Here is a 22,389-nt window from a genome sequence, read left to right on the forward strand (position 1 = left end):
ACCTCAAGGGTGGACAATACACTATCCTTAGACTTAGAACCTACAGCAATTACCCAGACCAAAAGCTCCATATATCAGAAGCCTGGCAGGACCTATTGACTTCTTTCCGGTCATACTGTGCTACTAGAATTTTAGTTTCAGGTCAGTCTACCCTGCATATGACAATGGACTCACAGTTGTATCTAGTCAGTAGACATCTCTCTGATGAGTCTCAAAGGTCAACTGTCACCATGTGCCTGCCTTATCATCCAACCGCAGTGCTGTGCTCCACGGACAGGGATTCAGATGTTAGCAGCAGTCAGAGCTTAACTGGCAACAGCGCACAAGTCACAATGCTTGCAGAGAACTTGAGTCCATTTATCAAGTGAGTGGCATTGACCAAGCATGTAGGTTACCAGATATTTTCATATTCAGCATAAAAAAACAAACAGAAACTCCTGAAATTTTTTCATGGTTTGGTAGATTAAAAACAAAAATGTCAGAGCTTAGAGAGAATATATTTGCCTAAGGTCAGGCCAATGTCTAATAAACAACTAGGTAAAATCTAACTCTGTTCTCAATGAGCCCAGTCTGTCTTACATGACCCATGCTTGCTCTAATCATAAACTAACTGCTTTTTAAAGACTGAACATAAGCCATTTATAGTGTTGCAGTATCTACCAAAACATCTCAACTTTCATCATCACACTAACTTAAAAACCCTGGTAATATTTAGATCTTTTCAGCCATTTGCCCAAATCAATGGGGGTCTTTATTCTCTACTGTCGTAAAGAACTTTTGTAACTCAGCATTTGGTGAGGAAACAACAAAACCAAAAAAATCCAACAGATCACTACGTTAACCGCTTACTTTCATGATCATTCTCTGGGCACATATATTCCAGATCTCTTTTTACAAATAGATTTCCAAGCTATGACATGTTCAAATCTGACAAACGGTCTGGAGAACCGGGGGGTTGGGGTGGGTGCAGTGGGAGTGGGGCACTGATCTCCTGTCTTCAGGACCTGTCTGACGCAACTCCAAACCAAAAGGGAGTCCCAGAGTTTATGTAGTAATTGCTCATGCAGTCTCATTTTAGGACATAAACAAAACACATCTTTAGGATTTGAAGTTGGATTCTACCCACTCTTCTCACGGTTCCCAAGGCTCTCTATTCTGTTTTGTCATTCTTAGAGAGAGGGAAATAGAGAGGAGGGGCGAAGGCAAATGTCTTTTAACTGCTACTAAAATTCCCTGGTTCTCTATCAACTGTATCTCTCTGGCCTCCAGAGAATGAATAATTTAAAAATTGAAACCCCAGTTTCAATTCATCATCATCTTTTATTTCCTTTGACTAAATACTTACCCAGTGTCCACCTTGATTTGATTTTTAGTGTGATCTAAATGAAGGGCCAGAAAACAACCCTCCCCGCCGGAAAAACAAACCCAACCCCCTAAAAGCAAGCAAACCAACCGTGGTCACCCGGGCAGACAATGACAGTCCAGACCTGGGCTTGTTTTCATTGCTGGTATCTTAATTCATATCTACTAACAGGTGGCGGGAAAAATCTTTTCCAGGAAACACCATAATACAGCAAAGCTGCTTTCCTCCTTGCATAGCCTGCAACTGTATATTCAAAATGAAAATAATTCCATGAGTGCCGTTCCTCACTCACACGCCCTCACCTGTTTCCAAACTCTTGTATTGGAGGAATTATGTAACCGACTATCTGGCTTGATCCTTACTCTGATAAGAAAATAGGTCAGGGTTTTATGCTTGGCATTTCTGTCCCTTCATCCTCCCCACACTCAACATTTATACAAGTGTTCTGGTGCACACTGTGAGCTGAAAGCGTGGATCCCATAGCTTAGGAACTGAACAAACACTTATTCAACGTATAATTGACTTGACTTTTTGGGTTATGAGTCCATTTCTTTGCACCGCCAGGACTGGGGGAATCTCAGTGTGGTTCTGTCTTTAAAGGTTCTTTGGATAAGGTCAAATCTATAGGGAGAGGCACTCGAGGGGAGACACTATGTAAATGTTCTGCACTACAACTCTAGCAGATCAAGGAGAAAATAAAAGCAGCCATTCCTGCTTCCCACGTACACACATGCAGCCATCTTCCACTCCTGCCACCATGCTCAGGGTCCTCATAGGAATAGGTCACTTGTCAGAAAATATTAGTTCCATTCATTGTTAATTCCAGCGACACAATGACATTCACAAGGACAGACAGTAATCTGTACAGAGCGCCTCTCAAGCCATGAAATGCATGGAGGGGACCCAGTTGCATTGTAGATTTAGATGAACAGAGAGCCTGAACGTCTACATCTCTGACCAACTTCAGTACAGCCCCGTTTTCCACTTCAGTAACCCACTATAGCTGCTGGCTGGATGACCACACTTCTGTAACAAAATCCTAAGACATCTGTCCATTTGACCGAGAAATTTCAACAGGGCACAGAACTCAGAACTGCTGCATTAGCAGGCCTCCACCCTGCACATAGGAGCTAAGTTCAATCATTCTCACAGCCCAGACTCGGGTCCTGCAACAGTCTTCCTGTTCAGCGGGATGATGAACTCTAGTTCTGTTTCACTAGTCTTCTCTGATAACACTGTGGTGTGGAAGAACCTGCCCTATGTCTAAGGTTCTAACTCCTCAGGTCTAAAGTGGGCCCTACCAATAAACAAGACTCCAACGAAGAAATAGACATATACAACTTTTTGACACTATAACAAAGTTCTTACTTAAGAACAGCACAAATGGGCTAAAGTGGCTTAGGGGTTAAGAGTACTGGTGACCAGGGTTCAATTCCTAGCATCCTCATGGGGGCTAACAAGCATCTGCTAATTCCAGTTCCTAGGAATTGGATACCCTCTTCTGACTTCTATGCATGTGGTACACAGACATACATGCAAGTAAAACACCCATATAGGTACAAACTGAAGCTAAGTAATTCTTAAAAAGCACACACTTTTTAAAAATTGAAAGACATTTGAAAGTTTTATTGGGCTGTATAACAGCTGTCCTTAGTTACACACATGTACATGGGTGACTAAATTATTTTCAGATCCAGAGAAGAAAATATGTGCAGGTTCTTTGACAGATTGCAAAGGGCTTTCCCCTGTGGTTATTTATGTCCTTACAGAAAGAAAGGTGGGAGGAAAGGCCACTAGGCTTGAGAATCTGACCATACAGGTAGAGAACGAATGTTGCTCCCCACCTGGAACTCTGAGGGTTAATTCTAGTGTCTTATGCCCCTTTCTCTAGAGAAGTTTACTCAATGTCAAATATATGCTAGATGAAGCTCAGCTGCAGGGTGCTTGCAAGGCCCTGGGTTTGAGTCTCAGGAGAGCATACGATAGAGTTTGGCAGAGTACATGCAACCCCAGCATTAGCGAGGTAGGAGCAAGAGGTTAGGAGTTTGAAGTCATTGTGAGCTGCACCCTGAGTTCAAGGCCAGTTTGAGCTACATGAGACCCCCCCCAAAAAAAGGGCAAGTATGCCTTACATACTCGATAGAAAACAATTTTAATGCAGGTATTATCTCAGATACACTGGGCAATCAAAATTATTTTCTCTTCTGAATGAACAAATGAAACTAGAGTTCTTTTTATATTTACAAATAAAAAAATATACAAAATAAGGAAACGAGCTAATAAACATAAGGACTGAACATCAGCTGGTCTCATTAAAGCCATACAGTAAGTATGAAATTCAAAAGGTAACCTCACTTAGACTTTATAAATGGAATGTCCCAGGCTGTGCTGCAGATAGTTACTTGGTCTCTGCATGGACAGAAGCTGCATCTTGTGGGGTGGCAGCTTCTGCTGCTGCAGAGACAGGCTCAGCTGCAGTAGCAATGTCACACAGGGCAGAGGTGTCTTCTGGCTGACTAGAGGCAGCCTCAGTCTGATTGGAGCAGTCAGGCTGAGAGGCTGGGGTCTCTTGACTCAGGCTGGCATCCACTGGACTGGGTGTGAGGTTAGCTTGAGCAGACACGGTTTCTTCTTCTGCTTCCATTTCTGCTTCTTGGCTCTGACCTTCCTCACCTTCTTCCACCATGGCAGGTGGTAGTTGTAAGAAAGTCTAATTTAAAAAAAGTACCAGAGAATGAGAGTCAAGAACACCGGCTTCTGAAGCCTATCAAGCTCTCTCTCATACATCACTGTTAATACACTGCTTGTGCTACAGTTTTTCAAACACTGTTAGCCATTTGATAGGACCAATTTGGCACCTTCGAAACAATGACCTTGGCTCTGCTATGCCAAAGAATATGCCTACAAGTCACAAATCAATAAAAACCCACATGAAAAATTATGAGTTTTAAACAAAGGAATTTTTTGGTGGCGCTTCCAAGAAAGTGCAGTGGTTGGTTAGGATTAACTGCCACATCAGTTCAAGGTTCCCTGTCACTGAGGGAGCTTGTGAGGAGAACCTCGTCTTAAGACCAGGACGTGGTGGGGAAGGAGAAGGGAAGCTCGAGCCTCCAGTTTTTCTCAATGCCTTGACAGCCTGGAGTGGAGCCATAGCGTCTTTCCTCCTGGATTTTGTTAGCTAGTCCGAAATTTGAAAACATTTTAAAAGTACCACTCAGAATAGCACTGGGCTCTCAGAGCAGGGCTAAGAGATGGAGACACATAATGTTCACAAAGAGACAGACTTGAAATTGGTAAGGTGCAAATTTTCCCAAATTGACCACAAACAATTTCACTGTGGGAGTCATTCTATCTCAATCACAGTGGGCTTTTATAGGGCTGGAAAGCGGCCAGCTGAGTCTAGGTAGAAAAAGAATGGAACTAAAACACTCATTCTGTTTAATTTTAAGATCTGCTATGCTAACCACTGCAATGCAGGCAGCATAGAGATGGTGGAGGGACAGACAGCCACAGTGGACAGTGTGCGTTTGGCTCTTTACTAAGGTCACAACTAGTAGTTCAAAAAGAGAGTAAGCTAGTCTATTGAGGAAATGGTAGTTAAACTACAGAAGACCCACATATGGGCAAATAATTACAACACTGCATGGAACCATGCCAGAAAGGAGCCCGAACCTCTTCTACGTGTAAACACCACAGCCCAAACTATAACTGGAAGAGGGGAGTCTTCCACAACTGAGCTAAAGTAACTATTTTTAGGACATACAAGTAATGAGTTAAAGGAACATAATTTCATATATTAGACATCAAAATTCAAAATTCTACTAAAGTTGCTTAAAAAAAACCCAACTTCTAACTTAGGATGGAAAATCTGTAAAGCACATGTTTCATAAGGAAGTCGTAGCTGGAATAAAGACAACCTCTCAGAGCTCTTTACAATAAGAAATGAGAACAGACTCATCTGCAAAGAATATATAAACGGACAAATAACAAAGCAAAACTCATGCTCAAATGAGGAAAAATGAATTAAAAATACAAGACATATCAAGGACAACAAAGCCCATTCAGCTCACTGAGCTCTGTCTCTTGTTCCTGCTAACACAAACAGGCTTTCTGTGGCAAGTGTGGGTGAGGATGCAGGGCGAGCACACTTGCACACTCCTGGAGAGAATATGCTCTATTTGAAAAACTACTCTGAAAACTAGGCATTAAAATATGAATGCTACATAAATAATAATATCCAACTGTGGATTATCCATAGCATATTAGTAGTACTATTCACTCTACAGAGGAGTTTCTTTTTACAACTGGAGAAATACGAGTCAATCTTGAGCAAACTCACCTGATGATAATGATGGGTAGTCTGTATCAAATGCATGTACATATTGTACACAAAATTCGCCATCTGGGGCATATTCTTTATTACCTGTACTTCATGAGGTGGTCTCTCTCCATTCTAGAAGACAGCAAAATGAGAGTGAAGTGTCTAGTGAATAAAACCCAGAGCTACCATTCCAGCATAAGCCCATTTCTGAATCTGTAACAACTGCTAGTGTATGGGGGTCATGAAATCCAATGCCAGAGACCAGAAACTACCTTATGAAATTCATAGAAATAAAAGACAACATATTTCAGAGTCATTAGGATTTAATTCAACCTTGGGCTGGTAAGTAAACTAAGACTTTAGTATGTGAACTAATATCAAAGAATGAGATGAAACCTCATAAACAGAGAAACCAAATCAGCATGGTCTAAAGGCAGCAATTTTCATCAGCGCCTAGAATAAAGAGAGGGCCCACAATGCTTCAGAATGAAAATACAGGAACCATTTTTCCTATTTATATTTTCTGAAGCATAAGATGTTATCATTTATTAATACTGACATGTAACTATCAGCCGTGGATATAATATTCAAATCCCTGTTTGTAAGCTCTTCAGCATCTGTCCCAAACACTGTCGCAGCACAGACCCCTCACCTGCAGCACCCTGAGAGCTGGATTCTGAAGGTCTGCAGTGGGATGAGGGAACTCTCAAAAATTTAAAGTTGCTGAGAAAGATCTCTGTAGCAGTAAAACTGCAAAGCAACTGAAGGAAACAGATCTGTTCTTCTCTTTCAGCCACCTTGACGATTGATAAGTTTCCTACTTGTAATCACTGACCTTATATATAAAATCTTATCCTTTTTTACTGTAGGGATTGGTGTGGATGTCTATCAATATGAAAACAAGCTTTCCAGGAAAAAAAGGATCCCACCTGATAGTAGCTGTCATGTAACAGCAGCTAGCACGTAACAGCCAACAGCTCGCAGAGCTGCAGGGGAGGCATCTGAGCAGCATCAGGGCTTTTGTGATGCTATTCCACAACCCTCCCACCTTCCCTCCTGTTTTCTTATGGTGGCATTTCTTAAAAACAAAACACATGGTATGCATTCTCTCATAAGTGGATACTAGCCCAGAAGATTGGAATACACAAAGTACAAACCACAAGAAACTCAAGAAGAAGGAAGACCAGTGTGGATACTTCATTCCTTCTTAAAAGGGGGAACAAAATACCCATGGAAAGAGCTGTAGAGACTAACTATGGAGCAGAGACTAAAGGAAGGGCAATCTAGAGACTGCTCCACCTGGGAATCCTTCCCATATTCAGTCATCAAATCTAGACACTATTGTGGATGCCAGCCAAGTGCTGGATGACAGGAGCCTGATATAGCTGTCTTTTGAGAGGCTCTGACAGTACCCAACTAATACAGAAGTAGAGGCTCACAGCCATCCATTGGACTGAGTACAGGGTCCCCAGTGAAGGAGCTAGAGAAAGGACCCAAGGAGCTGAAGGGTTTGCAGCCCTTTAGGACAAACAACAATATGAACTACTTAGTACCCTCAGAGCTCCCAGGGACTAAACCACCAACCAAAGAGTACACATGGGGGGACTCATAGCTCCAGCAGCATGCGTATAGCAGAGGATGGCCAAGTCGATCATTAATGGGAGGAGAGGACCTTGGCCCTGTGATGGTTTGGTTCTATGCCCCAGTGTAGGGGAATGCCAGTTCCCGGGGGGGTGGGGGGGGAGGACTAAACAGGGATTGTTTTAGTTTTTGTTTATTTTATTTTATTTTACTTAATTCTTTTTTTTTTGGAGGGAAACCTGGGAAAGGAGATATTATAAATAAAGAAAATATCTAATAAAAAAAAAGAATAGACTACATTTTAGCTTACCCTATAGAAAGGAGTGGGAGAAGTGTCAGAGAAGGAAGAGCCTACAGAGAAGGAGTCACAGTGAGAAGGGGGAGGGCGCGCAGTCCAGAGGTTGCATGTATCTTTCCTGCCCCACCCCCCCCAGAACCAAAGAACTGACCCAGATTACTCAATTAGGTTAAGGGCTGACGGGTGAGAGGAGGGGCCGTGGGTTGATTAGGACACGGACTCTCGCTCCACTGTCTGCTTCCACCAACCTGATGAATGGCAAACTCTAACTTTTCCTACCCTCAGAAAGCCTCCCGAGCAGATCTGCTGCTGAGATCAAATGAGATAACGAATGTGTGCAGTTGATTCCAGATACATACTAAGTTTCAGGAAGTGTTAGCAGACATTACTTTTATATAATGGTTCTTTGGTGTACAGAGCATTTCACATCAGTGACTGGGGAGTCTCCCTAAAGGGGCCAACTGTCCCCCTGGGGCATATTGCTCTACAGTGACAAAAGGCCTACCTTTCTGGACGTTGGGAAAGGTTCTGTTGGAATAATATGCAAATGCAGTGGTCGGGCAGTGAGCTGGCTGAAAGCAGGAGTCAGTTCAAAGCAATTCTGGAAGAGGGATACTCTAGCGAAGATATAAAGGCCAAGCCTGGCTCTTGACATGGCTACCACCAAGCGACGCACATCCCTTTAGGAAACAAAATACTTAGTTTAAAATTAATAATGTGCACATGCCCCTTCCCTTGTCTTACATAATCTACTGAATAGTCTCATTAAACTATTGTAATAAAATCCTTGAGGACTTAATAACAATAAAGCAAATCAATATATTGATCAGTAAACCACGTGAGTGCTTCTTTGCTAACACCTTGTTAGTTATTGGGCATGTGTGCCCATGTAGAAGACAGAAGAACCAATCACTGGTTTAAAAGGTCCAAGGAGCCCTAGCGGAATCATATGGCTCAGGTACAGTGAACTAATTATTGCCCAGTGATCACCACTAAATCAACTTCTTTCACTTCTGCAACAAGTTCCCAGGCTCTATCAAGAAAAAATTTTCCTTCCTAGAAAATTTACCAGTTTTACATACGAGTAGAGATTTCTTTTGCTTCTTTTCAAATTCCTAATATAGAGTTATGCAGAGATCCCAACTGGCAATGTGTTACCTTCTGGATATGTGTGTGTGTGTGTGTGTGTGTGTGTGTATGTGTGTGTACACATATTCCTAGCTGGTAAGTGCTAGAATTCCTTAGCTTTAGTTCTTTCACAGATATAGAAAGGAACATGTAAACAGTGCTATCTAGGAAACAATGGAGTGGTGGAAGGAGGAAGTGCCTAGGACTGTTTGTGAGGAATCACTTTCCCACTGTGTGGTTTCGTCACATCCAGGAGGCTCCAGCTCTAGCTCTATCTCAAGCAAATACACAATACTGTCCAGATCCTTGTGAGCGGACATTTACCACAGTCTCTGGTACTGTAGTGGCTACCGGGTTTTTACAAGTGTGGTCCCCATAGCACAGGAGAAGAGTGGAATTGACCTTTTGGGTATGTTCAGGTAAAGGCATCTTTCCAAGTTATTTGAAGGTGTTTCATACTGGGCTCCAAACTCCTCAAGGCTGGGGACTGTGGAAGCTACATTGATTCCTGCATAATCCAGAAGCTAGCACACTAGCAAATAATAGAAAGATAGGGATATGTTTAATTAGGAAACCTGATGCGTGGCAATACTGAAATCACCTTTTGAGTCACCTTCTGGTTTACAGAAGATTAGGCAGAGATCACTATAGAACTTAAGCTACTGATTTTTTAAAAAAAGGTTTATTTTCCTTGAACGCGCCTGGTGTTTTGTCTGAATGTATCTAAATGTAGGCCTGGTACCTGCAGAGGAAGAAGTCATAGCATTCAAGCCTGCACACTTGAAGGTGAGAGGTCTAAGGTCAGCAATGACGTCACTCAGACAGTACGGCGGTTAGGGAAAGACCTAACAGTATGTTTGAGACGCCAATAAGCAAGAATAAGCTAACTTACTGCTATAATTTTGCAACAATTTCTTAAAACACTATTGTCTTTGGTTCCTCTTACATAAAAACTATCAGTCTAATAGAATCTGACCTAAGCTCCAAAGAGATCTGGACTAATGACAATTTATGAGTGCTAGGAGAACCTTCTCTTTATACCCATCGAATAAATTAAGACAATGAACCCTGGCTTGCCTGAGTTTTGCTAGTAAGTCACATGAGATGAAGATTTATATAAAACCAAACGGCTGCTTTGTAATAAGAAGATATTACTTCCATAAATCTCTAGTACATAAATACATCACAAAAATGATAAAAATAGGTTATTGTTTGTTTGGACCACTCTTAATCCTGGGAGAACAAATGGCTCCTTTATCCTCTCATGAAGCTGACAGAAGGCGGGGAGAGGAAAACCAGAAGCCTTAGTGCTGAAACATGTCCTATAAGAGGCCCCGGTCCCCTTAGCTCCTTTGATTCAGACACTGCTAACAGATCTAAGACCATCAAGGTCCTACGGCAGAAAGTTCTCTCTGCATGTCATTGAATGTGAAAAGGCTAGGCTTACTACATTATGAGTTAAACATTCAGTAGTAAGAGCAGTGATCAACCACATAAGGGATCTGGTGTTACTCCTACAAAAAGTACTATAAGCTGCCATAATGATTAACTATAGCAATTAATGGAACAAGACTAGAACTACTTTGTCACTGAAGCTCAAAACTGAAACAGACAGTAACCTCTAGTAAGAGTATAAAGTTTGTACCCCACGTACCTCAAATGGCCCACAGCCCTGGTCCGCACTAGAGAAAGGATGATGTAATCATTCTGTTGACCTTGGAATCTATCAACCGTTGTCACCTAGGAAAAGAAGGTGGGGAATGTGTATATTTTCAAAAGCACAGTAAGGCATTCTCCTAACAAAGTGCTAGAGACAAGCATCTGTGCTTTAAAATGAACTCAGAAGAAACCCAATTATATCAACTCTAACAAGTCAGTGAGTGCCACTAAATTAAGGTAAGTGTCCTGGACCATGTCCTCCTGCAACTCCCACTCATGTTACAGACTTGTCACTATTGCTAACAACTACAGAACTGTCCTGAACCTACAGCCTTCCTCCACTGGACATACTCTGCCTCAGAAGTGAAGTCCCAATATTTAAAAGTATTGCAGAGTATACTCAATCAATGCGTATCCCTAGCATTTGTTCACAGCACTTTTTACTACGAAGGGAGGTTCACTCAGATTCTAGCCACTAATTTTAACTCTTAGGCCTTCATCTCTGCTCTATAAATTCAACAAAGCTTATTGCTTCTGTTATATGTCACTATTTATGGTTCCTCTGACTTAAGGAAGTCTATAAAACACTTCTTTGGAAGTGGATTTCACAGAGGTATAACTTATATACAATGAGTTTGGACAACACATTCTCCCATACACTCCCACACAGCCACTACCTCCACAGTGCCCAGCATCACGCTTTGTTGTAGGCAAGCAGGCAACCTCCAGCTTCAGGCAGTGAGCGCCTCATCTACTTTCCTTATTTCCTGCAGGCTCTGCACACGTACACAGGTAGAACCATAAAGTCTTAAACACAGTTTCTGTCAACAGGATGACCTTCTGTTGCTTTTCCATGTTGTACAGAGATGCTCACTGTGTCCTGCTGCTGTGCAGCCAGGTTCCCATTAATGACTGTGCCTGTTAATGGACACTAGACGTCCATTTACTCTAGGGGTATTTAAAATAAAGCTGCACTGAATACTGCAATATTTTTTGTGGACAAGTTTTCATTGCAGAAAGCAGAACTGTGGGGCTTTGTTAAGTGTATACATGACTTCATGAACTGTTAAAATACTTTCCAAAGTTTTTGAACCAATTTATATGCTTACCAGAGATATCCCAGTCCCCAATTCCAGCTGCTCCACTCCATTCTCTTGATGTGTAGAACTATCATATTGCATTTAAAAAAATATTTTGTTTTACTCAGAACCTCATGTAGCTCAAGCTGCATCAAATTTGATATATAATTGAGGACTGCCTTCAACTTCTGATGTTCTTGCCTCCACCTTACCAGAGTTGGGATGACAGGCATGTACCACAGTGCTGAGTTTAAGTGGTGCTGAGGATGGCACCCAGGGCTTTATGAATACTAAGCAAGCACTCTAGACTGAACTGCATCTCCTTGCCCATTCTGTTTCCATTTATAGCTTCCTGACAGCTAATGATGGGAAAGACAAAATTACAGGAAAGGGATACTTTATTGATTATTTGAAAGTCTTATATGAAAGATGTCCAATTCACTTGCCCATTTTATATTAGTCTGTCTTACTTAATATGGCTTTCTACAATTATAAAAACTGACATCCTGAGATAAGTCTTTGGTTCTCATGTGTAGACAGTATACATGAAAATTCTACAGCCATCCTAACCTTCTAGCAAGTTTGTCTGTGAGACAAAGTGGAGCAATATAAACAACGTATGGTAAATGCAAACTTTTCCTTGACAAAAAGATGAATAAGAAGATATATACATTCATGAAATTACCTTGTTTGGCCTTCCAATCAGTGGATTATTCCCACAGCGCCTATTGATGATGTCCCGAATCAGGTGCTTCTGTCCATTGTAGGTTGTCAGAATACTGATCTTGTCTGCTGGGTAACCAAGCAAGCACATGTACATGAAGAGTGCCACTACATACTCTGCCTCTCCAAGGTTCTGTAATGCAAGCACAGCCACCGAATACATTAACTCCCCTTTGGTTCTACTTCACAAAGTGGCTTACCTATCCATCAAATACTTATCTGAGTATACCTTAAGTGAAAAGCTAATAGGTGGATATTTTTGATAAGTTGAAGGATATAGTCTTATTCTAGGTTAATACTGACCAAACCTTGATGTTTTTATTATAGGACATAGAGTTATCAACTAAGAATTTAATATTCCTGGGGCCACAATAACCATTATATAGTCTGTACAATGTATTATAACTGCAGCTGTTCCAACAAATATAACATGACGGAAGCCGGCACTCTGTAAGGACGAAGCCATGTTCAGCTCGAGCGCCAAGATTGTGAAGCCCAATGGCAAGAAGCCGGATGAGTTCGAGTCTGGCATCTCTCAGGTGTGGCTGGAGCTGGAGATGAACTCAGATCTCAAGGTGCAGCTGTGGGAACTCAACATCACTGCAGCCAAGGAAATTGAAGTTGGTGGTCGGAAAGCTATCATAATTTTTGTACTAGTTTCTCAGCTGAAATCTTTCCAGAAAATCCAAGTCCGGCTAGTTCGTGAATGGGAGGAAAAAGTTCAGTGGGAAGCATGTAGTCTTCATTGCTCAGAGGAGGATTCTGCCCAAGCCAACCCGGAAAAGCCGTATGAAAAATAAGCAGAAGCGCCCTAGAAGCCGCACCCTGACAGCAGTACACGATGCCATCCTTGAGGACTTGGTCTTCCCAAGAGAAATTGTGGGTAAGAGGATCCGGGTGAAACTGGACAGCAGCCAGCTTATAAAGGTTGATTTGGACAAAGCACAGCAGAACAACGTGGAGCACAAGGCTGAAGCTTTTTCTGGTGTATCCAAGAAGCTCACAGGCAAGGATGTTAATGTTGAATTCTCAGAGTTTCAGTTGTAAAGAAAATGACTGAATAAAGTGTCATTTATAGAAAAACCCAAACAAAACAAAACATGATGGTAGGGTAAACTATCCAAGGAGTCTGTACAATCTCCAGTCTAACTAGATGGAGATCTAGCAGTTTTACAGATGACTGCACTGTGCACAGTGTTTTTGTAGCCTCTCATGCTTCCTGATGCTCCTGTGACTTTGTCTCGGATGTCTTCCTGTTGCCACCTGAACTGGACTCACCTAGGTGAGAAGATGTGCTCTCAAACTGGTAATCTGGCTTACTGCTAAATGAGAGATTCTGGTTAAAGATGGGTGACATAAAGCTTAAAAGCAAGGGCTTTGCTGAACTTCAAAGTAAGAAATCTGATCCAGAGCTATTTAATCCAGTTCAGCAGAGACTGAGTTCAGGCATCAGATGGGACAGTAAAGCAAGGACATAACACATGATAGAAAGCAAAATACAAAGCTAAGAAGCTAGATTCCAGGCAAAGGCAAGAGGAAAATTACTGGATGAACTTCAGAGACACCATTTATATCCAGGTTCCTGGTGACAGACAGTCTCAATTATCTCTTTCATTTAAATTCTCTAGTTCTTTGCAAGACAGGAGACAAAAGAAGCCACATGACTGTGTAAATCTCCATTTTCTATATTGGTAGCAAAACACATTTATCCAAGGATCAGCTCTAATATAGATAAAAGAACAAACCAGGGACCATGAAAATGACCTTATATAATAAATGCTAAGGCTGAATAAAATCCATTTTTGAGGATTCAGGTATTTTGGGCAAGATTAATGTACTGAGTTCTCAGCAAGTAGAAACCAGTTTTTTACTTATGTGAGCAATGAAGACTGCTTAATTCGGCGCTCTGCCTGAGTCAAATGTGAAGTTTAACAGGAAAAAGTGTATTTTGATAAACACTTTAAAAGCTGGGCAATGTCAGTCATGGTTGCTTCAACTTAGGGATTTTCATTAACTTTCCATCTATTCTCCTCTCAGACACTAATTTTTAAACATGTATTACTTAAATGTACAGTGATCATATTTGGGCAGATACAGTTTTTAATACTTCAGAACTATATTTCACAAAAACATTCATTTGAGAATGCCCTTATTTCTTGATATACTGAAACCTCACCCAGAGACAGAATTAACAAATAAAGAAAGAGATGAGTAACTTACATAATGTTTCAGGTTGAAACCATCATGTGGATTAAGCAAGGACTCCGAAACACTATGTAATGAAGCTGTCAGGAGACAATAACCAACTCTAAACCACCCTCAAAGGCAGATATCAGGAAATGAGTGTCTATTTTGAATAAAACTCTAAATGACTTACCATTTAAAGGTCATATTTGTTCCTAGGCTTCAAGTTTATGAGTGAGGAACTTAAATATTTCAAACATAACAGGAAAAATTTAATCTGATAGCTATTTCAATTTTTTTATCTCCAAAATAATGTGTAGTGAAAATATTTCAATATACTGTCTTTATAAACTCATCCAACATCATGTTTGATACTAGGAGACCAGTATTTTGGGTACATATGACAATTCATGTAGGAAATTATTTTCCTACTAGAATTACAGGAGTACAGGAGTCTATGTTCCCCGTGTCTGCTCCACCATCAAGTACTATCAGTTCTAGTCATTGTCTATGTTCCCCGTGTCTGCTCCACCATCAAGTACTATCTGACCTGGTCATTGTCTATGTTCCCCGTGTCTGCTCCACCATCAAGTACTATCTGACTTGGTCATTGTCTATGTTCCTCGTGTCTGCTCCACCATCAAGTACTATCTGATCTGGTCATTGTCTATGTTCCCCGTGTCTGCTCCACCATCAAGTACTATCTGACCTGGTCATTGTCTATGTTCCCCGTGTCTGCTCCACCATCAAGTACTATCTGACCTGGTCATTTACTACTGCTAGGAATTTACTCACTTTTCTCTAGCGGAAGTATTTTCCTTTACTGTGTTTTTTTCTGATGGGTTAATAGTTTACATTTACTCATAGAGCCTAGAAGAAGGCACCAAATCCTCTGGAATTAGCATTATGCTGTTTAGCTGCTTTGTGGGTGCCCTGATCATCTGCAAGATCAGCAAGTGCATCTAACTGCTGAGCCATTTCTCTGCAGTACTCTTCTTTTTCTTTTGTTTTTTTTTTTTTTATAAAGCAACTGAGTTCTCTATATAGATTTTAGTAAGAATTTTCAATATATTGTTTTTATTTACATATTTTTTCTCAAATCTCAAAGTTGTTTTTTATTATTTCTGATTCAATAAGGAAGCCCTTCCTTACATTATTACCAACTTGACAATGTTTGCTTTTCCTACTTTCTACTGAGCTTAGTTACTCTCTGTGTCTCTTTGATCCACCTGAAAATGATGGCTTTTTTGTCTGTTTGGTTTTTTGTTTGTTTGTTTTTGTTTTTTTTCAAGACAGGGTTTCTCTGTGTGGTCCTGGCTGTCCTGGAACTCACTCAGTAGACCAGGCTAGTCTCGAACTCAGAAATCCGTCTGTCTCTGCCTCCCAGGTACTGGGATTAAAGGCATGTGCCACCACTTACCCAGCAAAATGATGGCTTTTGAATCATAAGGAAAGGCTGAGATCTCTCTTTTTCTTGGTAGCTGGTCACATGGCTCGGCACTGCTAAATCCCACAGTACTTCAGCCAGGCACATACAAGATAAACACCAAAGCTCCATGCTCTGTCTTACCTGGTAGAAGTAAGGGTTAGGCTCCGACTCTCCCACGCCCTGAAAGTCTTCCACATTGATGAGCTGGAAGTCATACAGCAGGCCTGCATTGGCTGTGCTGAACTCTGGCAGGAGCTGCACGTGGGGCAAGTTCCCTAGGTTTTTGTAACGCCAGTTGTAGAGATTACACAAGCTGTCTCAAGACAAAGTCCCCAAACACAAAGATTAACAAGGTCAGACACTTCAGTACACACAAGGACATTCTAAGGGACCACACTCTTTTAGCTCTAGTGGCCAAACTTAGTCATCTTTTTAGTGACTATACTTTGGAAACTTTAGGCTCCTTGCTCCAAGTAATCAAAAGACAGGGGACTGAAGATGTTCCAAAGCTGACAACTCTCCTGTGCTTCTGTGTAAACTACTACTATGTCAAAAACTTCAGAGCTGGGAAGGCCTGTAAGCAGGGACTCTAGGAGGACCTGTGAAGTGACTGGCTTTCCTTGTGAAGTTAAGAACCAGTGTTCTCCCCTTGATCACTTTTGCTTTAGTTTTTATCATTACATTAGGTCATGTCTTGGAGAGAGGATAAAGTGAATCCTTTTCAGTCACTTAGTATCAATTTAATGAGGAAAACAGTTCATTTGGTCAATATACAGATTTGTAGAGGACAGGTCCTAGATTTGTAGAGGAGACTAAAACCAAAAAGTTCTTTCAGGGAACCTATAATCTTAACTTGGAGTGAATCCTCACCTTGCCCTGGCTCTCCCTTGAGCATCAAGGTCAACAGTAGGAACTCCAACCCGGACAAAGCGAGTAAAAAGAGACTGTTCCATATTGGAATACTTCTGAAAGGCCATGTTCTTAATGACTGGAGGCAACTGGTGGTGATCACCAATCATAATCCATCGTTTCAAACGGCTGAATCCATCTTGAGGATTCTAGAAATGAAAAGTGAGGAAGCACCAAATTTCAATTACTACATTCCAGATGGTTTCTAATCACCACACACGAGACCTATGTAGCAGATGACATCACTAACTTGCAGATTCTCAACCTTCGGCAGCCCTATAAAGAAGCCTAGTCAATTTACACAATGGGCTGGCACCGAAGCAGTGCCGGAGCTCCTTACTGAGTTATAAGCAGGACTGGGTGAAGGCCTTTAAACAAGACAATCAGAAGACATCTTGAAGGTTATGGTCAGCACTAAGCAAAATGTAAGTAGGAAGAAGCAAGCTCAGGGATAGAAGTGGAAAGACGCCAAAGTGAACACTGGTATTAGAAGTATGCCAAGAAGTTCTGAGGGGGAGCTCAAGAGTAAAAACCATTAAGAGCTTCATATACTACTAACTTCAGTTCCTTACTCTACATGGCCCCTTGTTCAGGAAATATATTTTACATTGGATATAATAAATATTAACTTTTATATGATAGCTTATAAAAACAATTTTGATAACTAAATTTATCTGTACATTAGGTGGTCTCTAGTCTTATATTGGTAATTCCATATTTTGTTTGTAATGCTTCAATAGTAAAGAATATTGTATAACAAGAAGCATTCTTAAAAACTACTTGATTTTAAAATTTAGTCATACAATTACAAAAAGCAATGTATCCAAGGAATACCAGAAACATCTGTAGAAACAATTCTAAAAAAAGAAAAGACAAAAGAACTCATCTTCTCTCCAAATTACCTAATAATATAATTTTCCTGTTTAAAAGTCATCTTTTAAAAACTGTGTTGTAAATATAAACCATGAACTTTTTTTATTTTTACTTTTTTTTTTTTTTTTTTTTTTTTTTTTTTTTTTTTTTTTTTTTTTTTTTTTTTTTTTGAGACAGGGTCTCACTATGTAGCCCTGACTGTCTTAGAACTTGCTTTGTAGACCAGACTGGTTTTGAACTCACAGAGTTCCACCTACTTCTGGCTCCTGAGTTTTTGTTTGTTTGTTTGTTTTGTTTGTTTTTTTCGAGACAGGGTTTCTCTGTGTACCCTTGGATGTTCTGGAACTCACTGTGTAGACCAGGCTGGCCTCGAACTCAGAAATCCACCTACCTCTGCCTCCCAAGTGCTGGGATTAAAGGCGTGCGCCACCACCGCCCGGCTCCTGTTTTACAATTAAAGCCACTATGCCTGGCTTAAACTGTGGATTTGTAAATAGTGTGCCCAAAGGGAATACAGAGCCATGGATAGATCAGAGGAGGAGTTTGCAGGCTGCAAACAGAACAGCAAACAGTGAAATCAAGAGAGCATGGGATCAGGACAATCAGTAGCCTGAGTGGAGCTAGGATGCCCATGGAGTCCTAAGTATTTCTCTGACCTTTAGTTCTTACCTGCAGAAGTAGAGGGATAAAGGTTTCTATCTCCAGAATCTGAGCAGCCTCTTCCATTAAAATGTTGTCATACTGAAAAAGAAAAATCTTGTCAAAGAGTAGCTGAAAAGCCAAGCAATTATCAACATAAGCAAAACATTGCTTAAAAACCCTTAGTAATTTCGTTTAAGACAGAAATATATAAAATGTGCAAATAAATTGGCAGCCTGATTGATCTTCAGTCGATGTCCTTAACCTCAGGCGTCCCAACCATCTATGGCGAGAGGAGCTCACTGCAATTTCACATTGGTTCTTTCCAGTTTAGCTCTCCTCATTGTTTCTAGGTTAGCCAGATTGACTGCATGTGTGGTCATTTTCGTTAGTCCTGTTATCCTTAGGAGTTTTATCCACCTCAAACCTGGATCTCAGACACTGCCAAAGTCTATCATATTACCTTCCAGCTGGCTCTGAGTTTATTCTCTAGAGTCCACTCTCTAGAACCGCCATTACTAATGGTCTGGGAATCTCCTCCATTCCCTTCCTGCTCTAAGCCACTGACAGTCGAAGGATTATCATGTTACTTCAACTCTTCAAATTCTTTTATGGAAAAAAAAAAAAACCTTAGACATGACCTACTCAAAGAAGTGGTGGTCTATCTAAAGTACATTTATTTATAATTTTAAGTTTGGCTAGGCAATACAGCATACACCTTTAATTTCAGTATTCTGGAGAGAGACAGGTGGATCTCTATGACTTTGAGATTAGCCTGGTATGTACACTGCAAGCTCCAGGCCAGATAAGGCTATAATACTGCAAGACCTTGTCTCAACAAACAAACATCGAAAAAGTAAAACATCAAAATTAAGAATATTTTTAAAAAACCTACCTGCATGGAATAACTTTAGAGTTTATCACTTTAAATATTGAAAAAGAGCAGCAAAATTTTGATAAGCAATATTTTTAGACCTCATACAAAGCTATATACAAGCTACAAATTCTAGTATTGACTATACTGATATCCTTTGTTACTAAATTCATATAATTTAATATCAAATTTTATACACCCACAGATATATATTAGTCCCAAGTACAAAATATTCAGGTGAAAAATTCTCACAAGAATTTTGCAAAATGACAAGGTCACACTTGTTAAGTTCACACTACGTATTACTCAGGTATTATATCTGCCCTGCAGCTGAGGAATCTTCCCTCTCAGATAACAAGAATTCTACCACCTTGCATTTATTTGGTACTATCTTTCAGTGAATTTATGTATCTTAAAATTGTTAGCTACTTTCCTCAACAAATGAACTGCTGCCATTGCGTTCAAACCTATACACTACTCCTTCTCAAACAACATTCCAACCACGTATAGGTTTACAGATCTGGACTCAGGTGAGAGTTTTGGTTAGTTACTGGCTAATAATGACAAAGACTGAAAATTCAAACTTATTTCTCAATTTTAAGGTTCAACTTGAACTGAGTCATAAACATCAATCCTGCTCATAATTATCAGACATTATTTTAATATCTCACTTGATAGCATAAATAAAATCAATCTAGTACAGACAGACAGTGGGATTGCATGCAAAATAAACATGCATGGGTGCATGTTTACTTTGTGAATAATGTTTATGGATGAATGTCTCGGGTGAAAAGGATTGTGAAATACTATTTTCACAGCTTTTATATCTGTTTAAACAAGTGACACTCAGTAAAGATGAAACCTTAACGATGACGGTCTGGTAAGACAACCAGGTGATTGATGTTAACTGATAGACATATTACTCAAAAATTAAATTAGATTTAACTTCATTAATCATATAAATGTTACATTACCATCTACTTTTAAAAGAGACCATTAAAGCAATTAATTATACATGAGACCTTTCATAAGAAGTGAACCAATCTAGATCATGACAAGAAGGAAAAAGTAAAGAAACAGAATCCCAATGGGGAGATGAACTAAGGATTTACACCTTTACCTTGAAACCCAGCTTGACCAAGTCATGTCGTTTCAAGGCAGCATGAGTACATGTCATAGCAATGATTTTGGCTTCTTTCACCAAGAGGTATTTAGATCTGTCCAGTCCACTGCGAAGCAGTTCTGAGGCTCTGAATTCCTATGGAGTGAGCCCCAGAGAGACAACTTTAGTATAGTAATAGTTCATGTGTATACAAGCACAACCCACCCAATCACACAATTCTTGAGAATATATATACACAATATATTATATAATTATTCATTATGTAATTATGTATTATTAATATAATATATAAACATAAGCCAAGCCCAATGAGCCATAAGAAAATACTAATCTAAGGCTAATGATTTACAATTCTTTTTGTCATTGGTGCCTTATCTGTCTGAGTTCAGATAAGAGGTGATATTCAAGCTACAATCTGGACTCTTTTGTATATAAACTCCATTATAAAAAAAAAAAGCACTGAATAAAATATCAACTAGCAATATAGCTGCATTATTCAAAGACTCTTTAAGAAAAAAAAAAAACTTCTCATATATTCCTATCAAATAGTAAAGAATTGGTTGTACAAATGACAAAGGACTAAAGAGCCATCCAGGGCATGAGCCAATGAAGACACTGGCAACAGCAAGAAAGTCACTGTCACTACTACTAGGAAGGATCAGAAGGTCTTGGCAGAGCCCAGGAACTTGGGTTACTACATGCTGGAACTGTAGTGGGCCAGTCTAATAGAAGCTGGAGGGACAGAGGAGATAAAACCAAAGGAGAGTGAACTCTGCTTTGCCAAACACTGGTTTGTCTCTTCTCAACTCTTACCACATCTCTCAGGATCTGCTTAATTCAGCTAGAGGTCAGCTGACATAGAATATAGGGAGGGACCTAGAATCTGCACGGACCAGTCTGAAGTTCAGCTGTGGCAGAGCACGGACAGGTACAACAATATCAGGTTTCCCCAGACTTGAAAGTTACACACACCTATATCAATTTTTTTTTTTAACATTTTGTTGTGTTTCTCAAATAATTCAAGCATTACTAACTCAAGTTAGATAGTATTCACCTCCTGCTCTGTACACCCCAAGAAGACAGCTGCTACTACACATTGAATAGTATAATTTTGATACTATAATCTTCAGTATAAAATCATCACTATCCTATATAGTCATCTACCTATCTATAAGTTATCAATACTTACCAACTATGTGCCAGACACTAGGAGATGGGCTGGAAGCATATGTAGGAGATAGAAAAGATACAAAGCCCCCCTTCTCTGTACCTAGAGCGACACCTTCTACATACTCTTATTAAGGAAACAAGTCTGAAGGTGGCTGCTTATAAGCCCACTGCAAGGAAAGTTTGTTCTGTGGCTCCCTCCTGGATCCACAGCAGAGCCTTCTCTATCTCTGTTTAGTGATGATCCTTACTTCACTTTCATATCAGGATCAAGCATCCTGGTTAATACAGGAGCCTTACTTTGTGTCTACTGATCAACTAAGAAACCGCTTATCTCAAATTCCCACTCAAAGAACTATTGCTGAGTTTCCTGACAGAGGACTGGTAGTGTACCTCTGCTGGCAGAATCCTTGCTGATTGTGCACAAAGCCTGGGGTTTGAGCCTTATTGCTGTATGAGATAGGTATGTGGTGGTGTACACCTGCATACACCTGCCTTTCCATTACTCAAGAAGCAGAGAACAGAGGCTTAAGGTCATGTTCAGTTACACAGTGAATTTGATATAAAAAAGAAAAATAGTCCCTGATGAAAACATTATCTTCTTAAATAGTAGTATCAGATATAACTCATTTTAATTCTTGCTTTTTTTCTTAACTAAAAACTGTATCTGGCTATGTGTGATAGTACATGCCAGTACTTAGAAGGCAGAAGTGGGAAGATTTCTGTGAGTTAAAGCTAACCTGGGTTATGTAGAAAGTTCTATGCCAGCTAAGTCTGACATAGTAAGAATGTGCAGCCAGTCTGTCTGTCTGTCTGTCTGTCTGTCTCTCTCTCTCATACTCATATACATATACAGTAAATATTTTCAAAACTTTTTCTTAAATTAACAACTTGATTTGCAATATCTTACTGTTTAATGTACCCCATTAAAAAGATAAACCAGCCGGGCAGTGGTGGTGCACACCCAATACCTGGGAAGCAGAGGCAGGCAGATTTTTGAGTCCGAGGTCAGCCTGGTCTACAGAGTGAGTTCCAGGAC

The 22,389-nt window shown here is 40.2% G+C and overlaps 1 protein-coding gene and 1 pseudogene across 1 annotated transcript in view; one reads left to right on the top strand and one right to left on the bottom strand.

Moving 5' to 3' along the window:
- Positions 1–2,974: 2,974 nt before the first annotated feature.
- Aqr (aquarius intron-binding spliceosomal factor) overlaps positions 2,975–22,389 on the bottom strand; it is an 82,952-nt gene continuing 63,537 nt past the window's right edge. The window contains exons 27-35 of the mRNA XM_031371391.1: positions 20,181–20,318; positions 18,217–18,288; positions 16,636–16,823; positions 15,907–16,078; positions 12,115–12,285; positions 10,346–10,431; positions 8,069–8,243; positions 5,703–5,816; positions 2,975–4,073 (exon numbers count right to left, since the gene is read on the bottom strand). Of these exons, the coding sequence (XP_031227251.1) occupies positions 3,762–4,073; positions 5,703–5,816; positions 8,069–8,243; positions 10,346–10,431; positions 12,115–12,285; positions 15,907–16,078; positions 16,636–16,823; positions 18,217–18,288; positions 20,181–20,318 (1,428 nt within the window). The 3' untranslated portion in view covers positions 2,975–3,761. The remainder of the gene's footprint in view (positions 4,074–5,702; positions 5,817–8,068; positions 8,244–10,345; positions 10,432–12,114; positions 12,286–15,906; positions 16,079–16,635; positions 16,824–18,216; positions 18,289–20,180; positions 20,319–22,389) is intronic.
- On the top strand, positions 12,617–13,235 carry LOC116090662 (annotated as a pseudogene).

This window comes from Mastomys coucha, unplaced genomic scaffold (genome assembly GCF_008632895.1).
Source record: "Mastomys coucha isolate ucsf_1 unplaced genomic scaffold, UCSF_Mcou_1 pScaffold15, whole genome shotgun sequence".
In the NCBI taxonomy this organism is placed as follows: domain Eukaryota; kingdom Metazoa; phylum Chordata; class Mammalia; order Rodentia; family Muridae; genus Mastomys; species Mastomys coucha.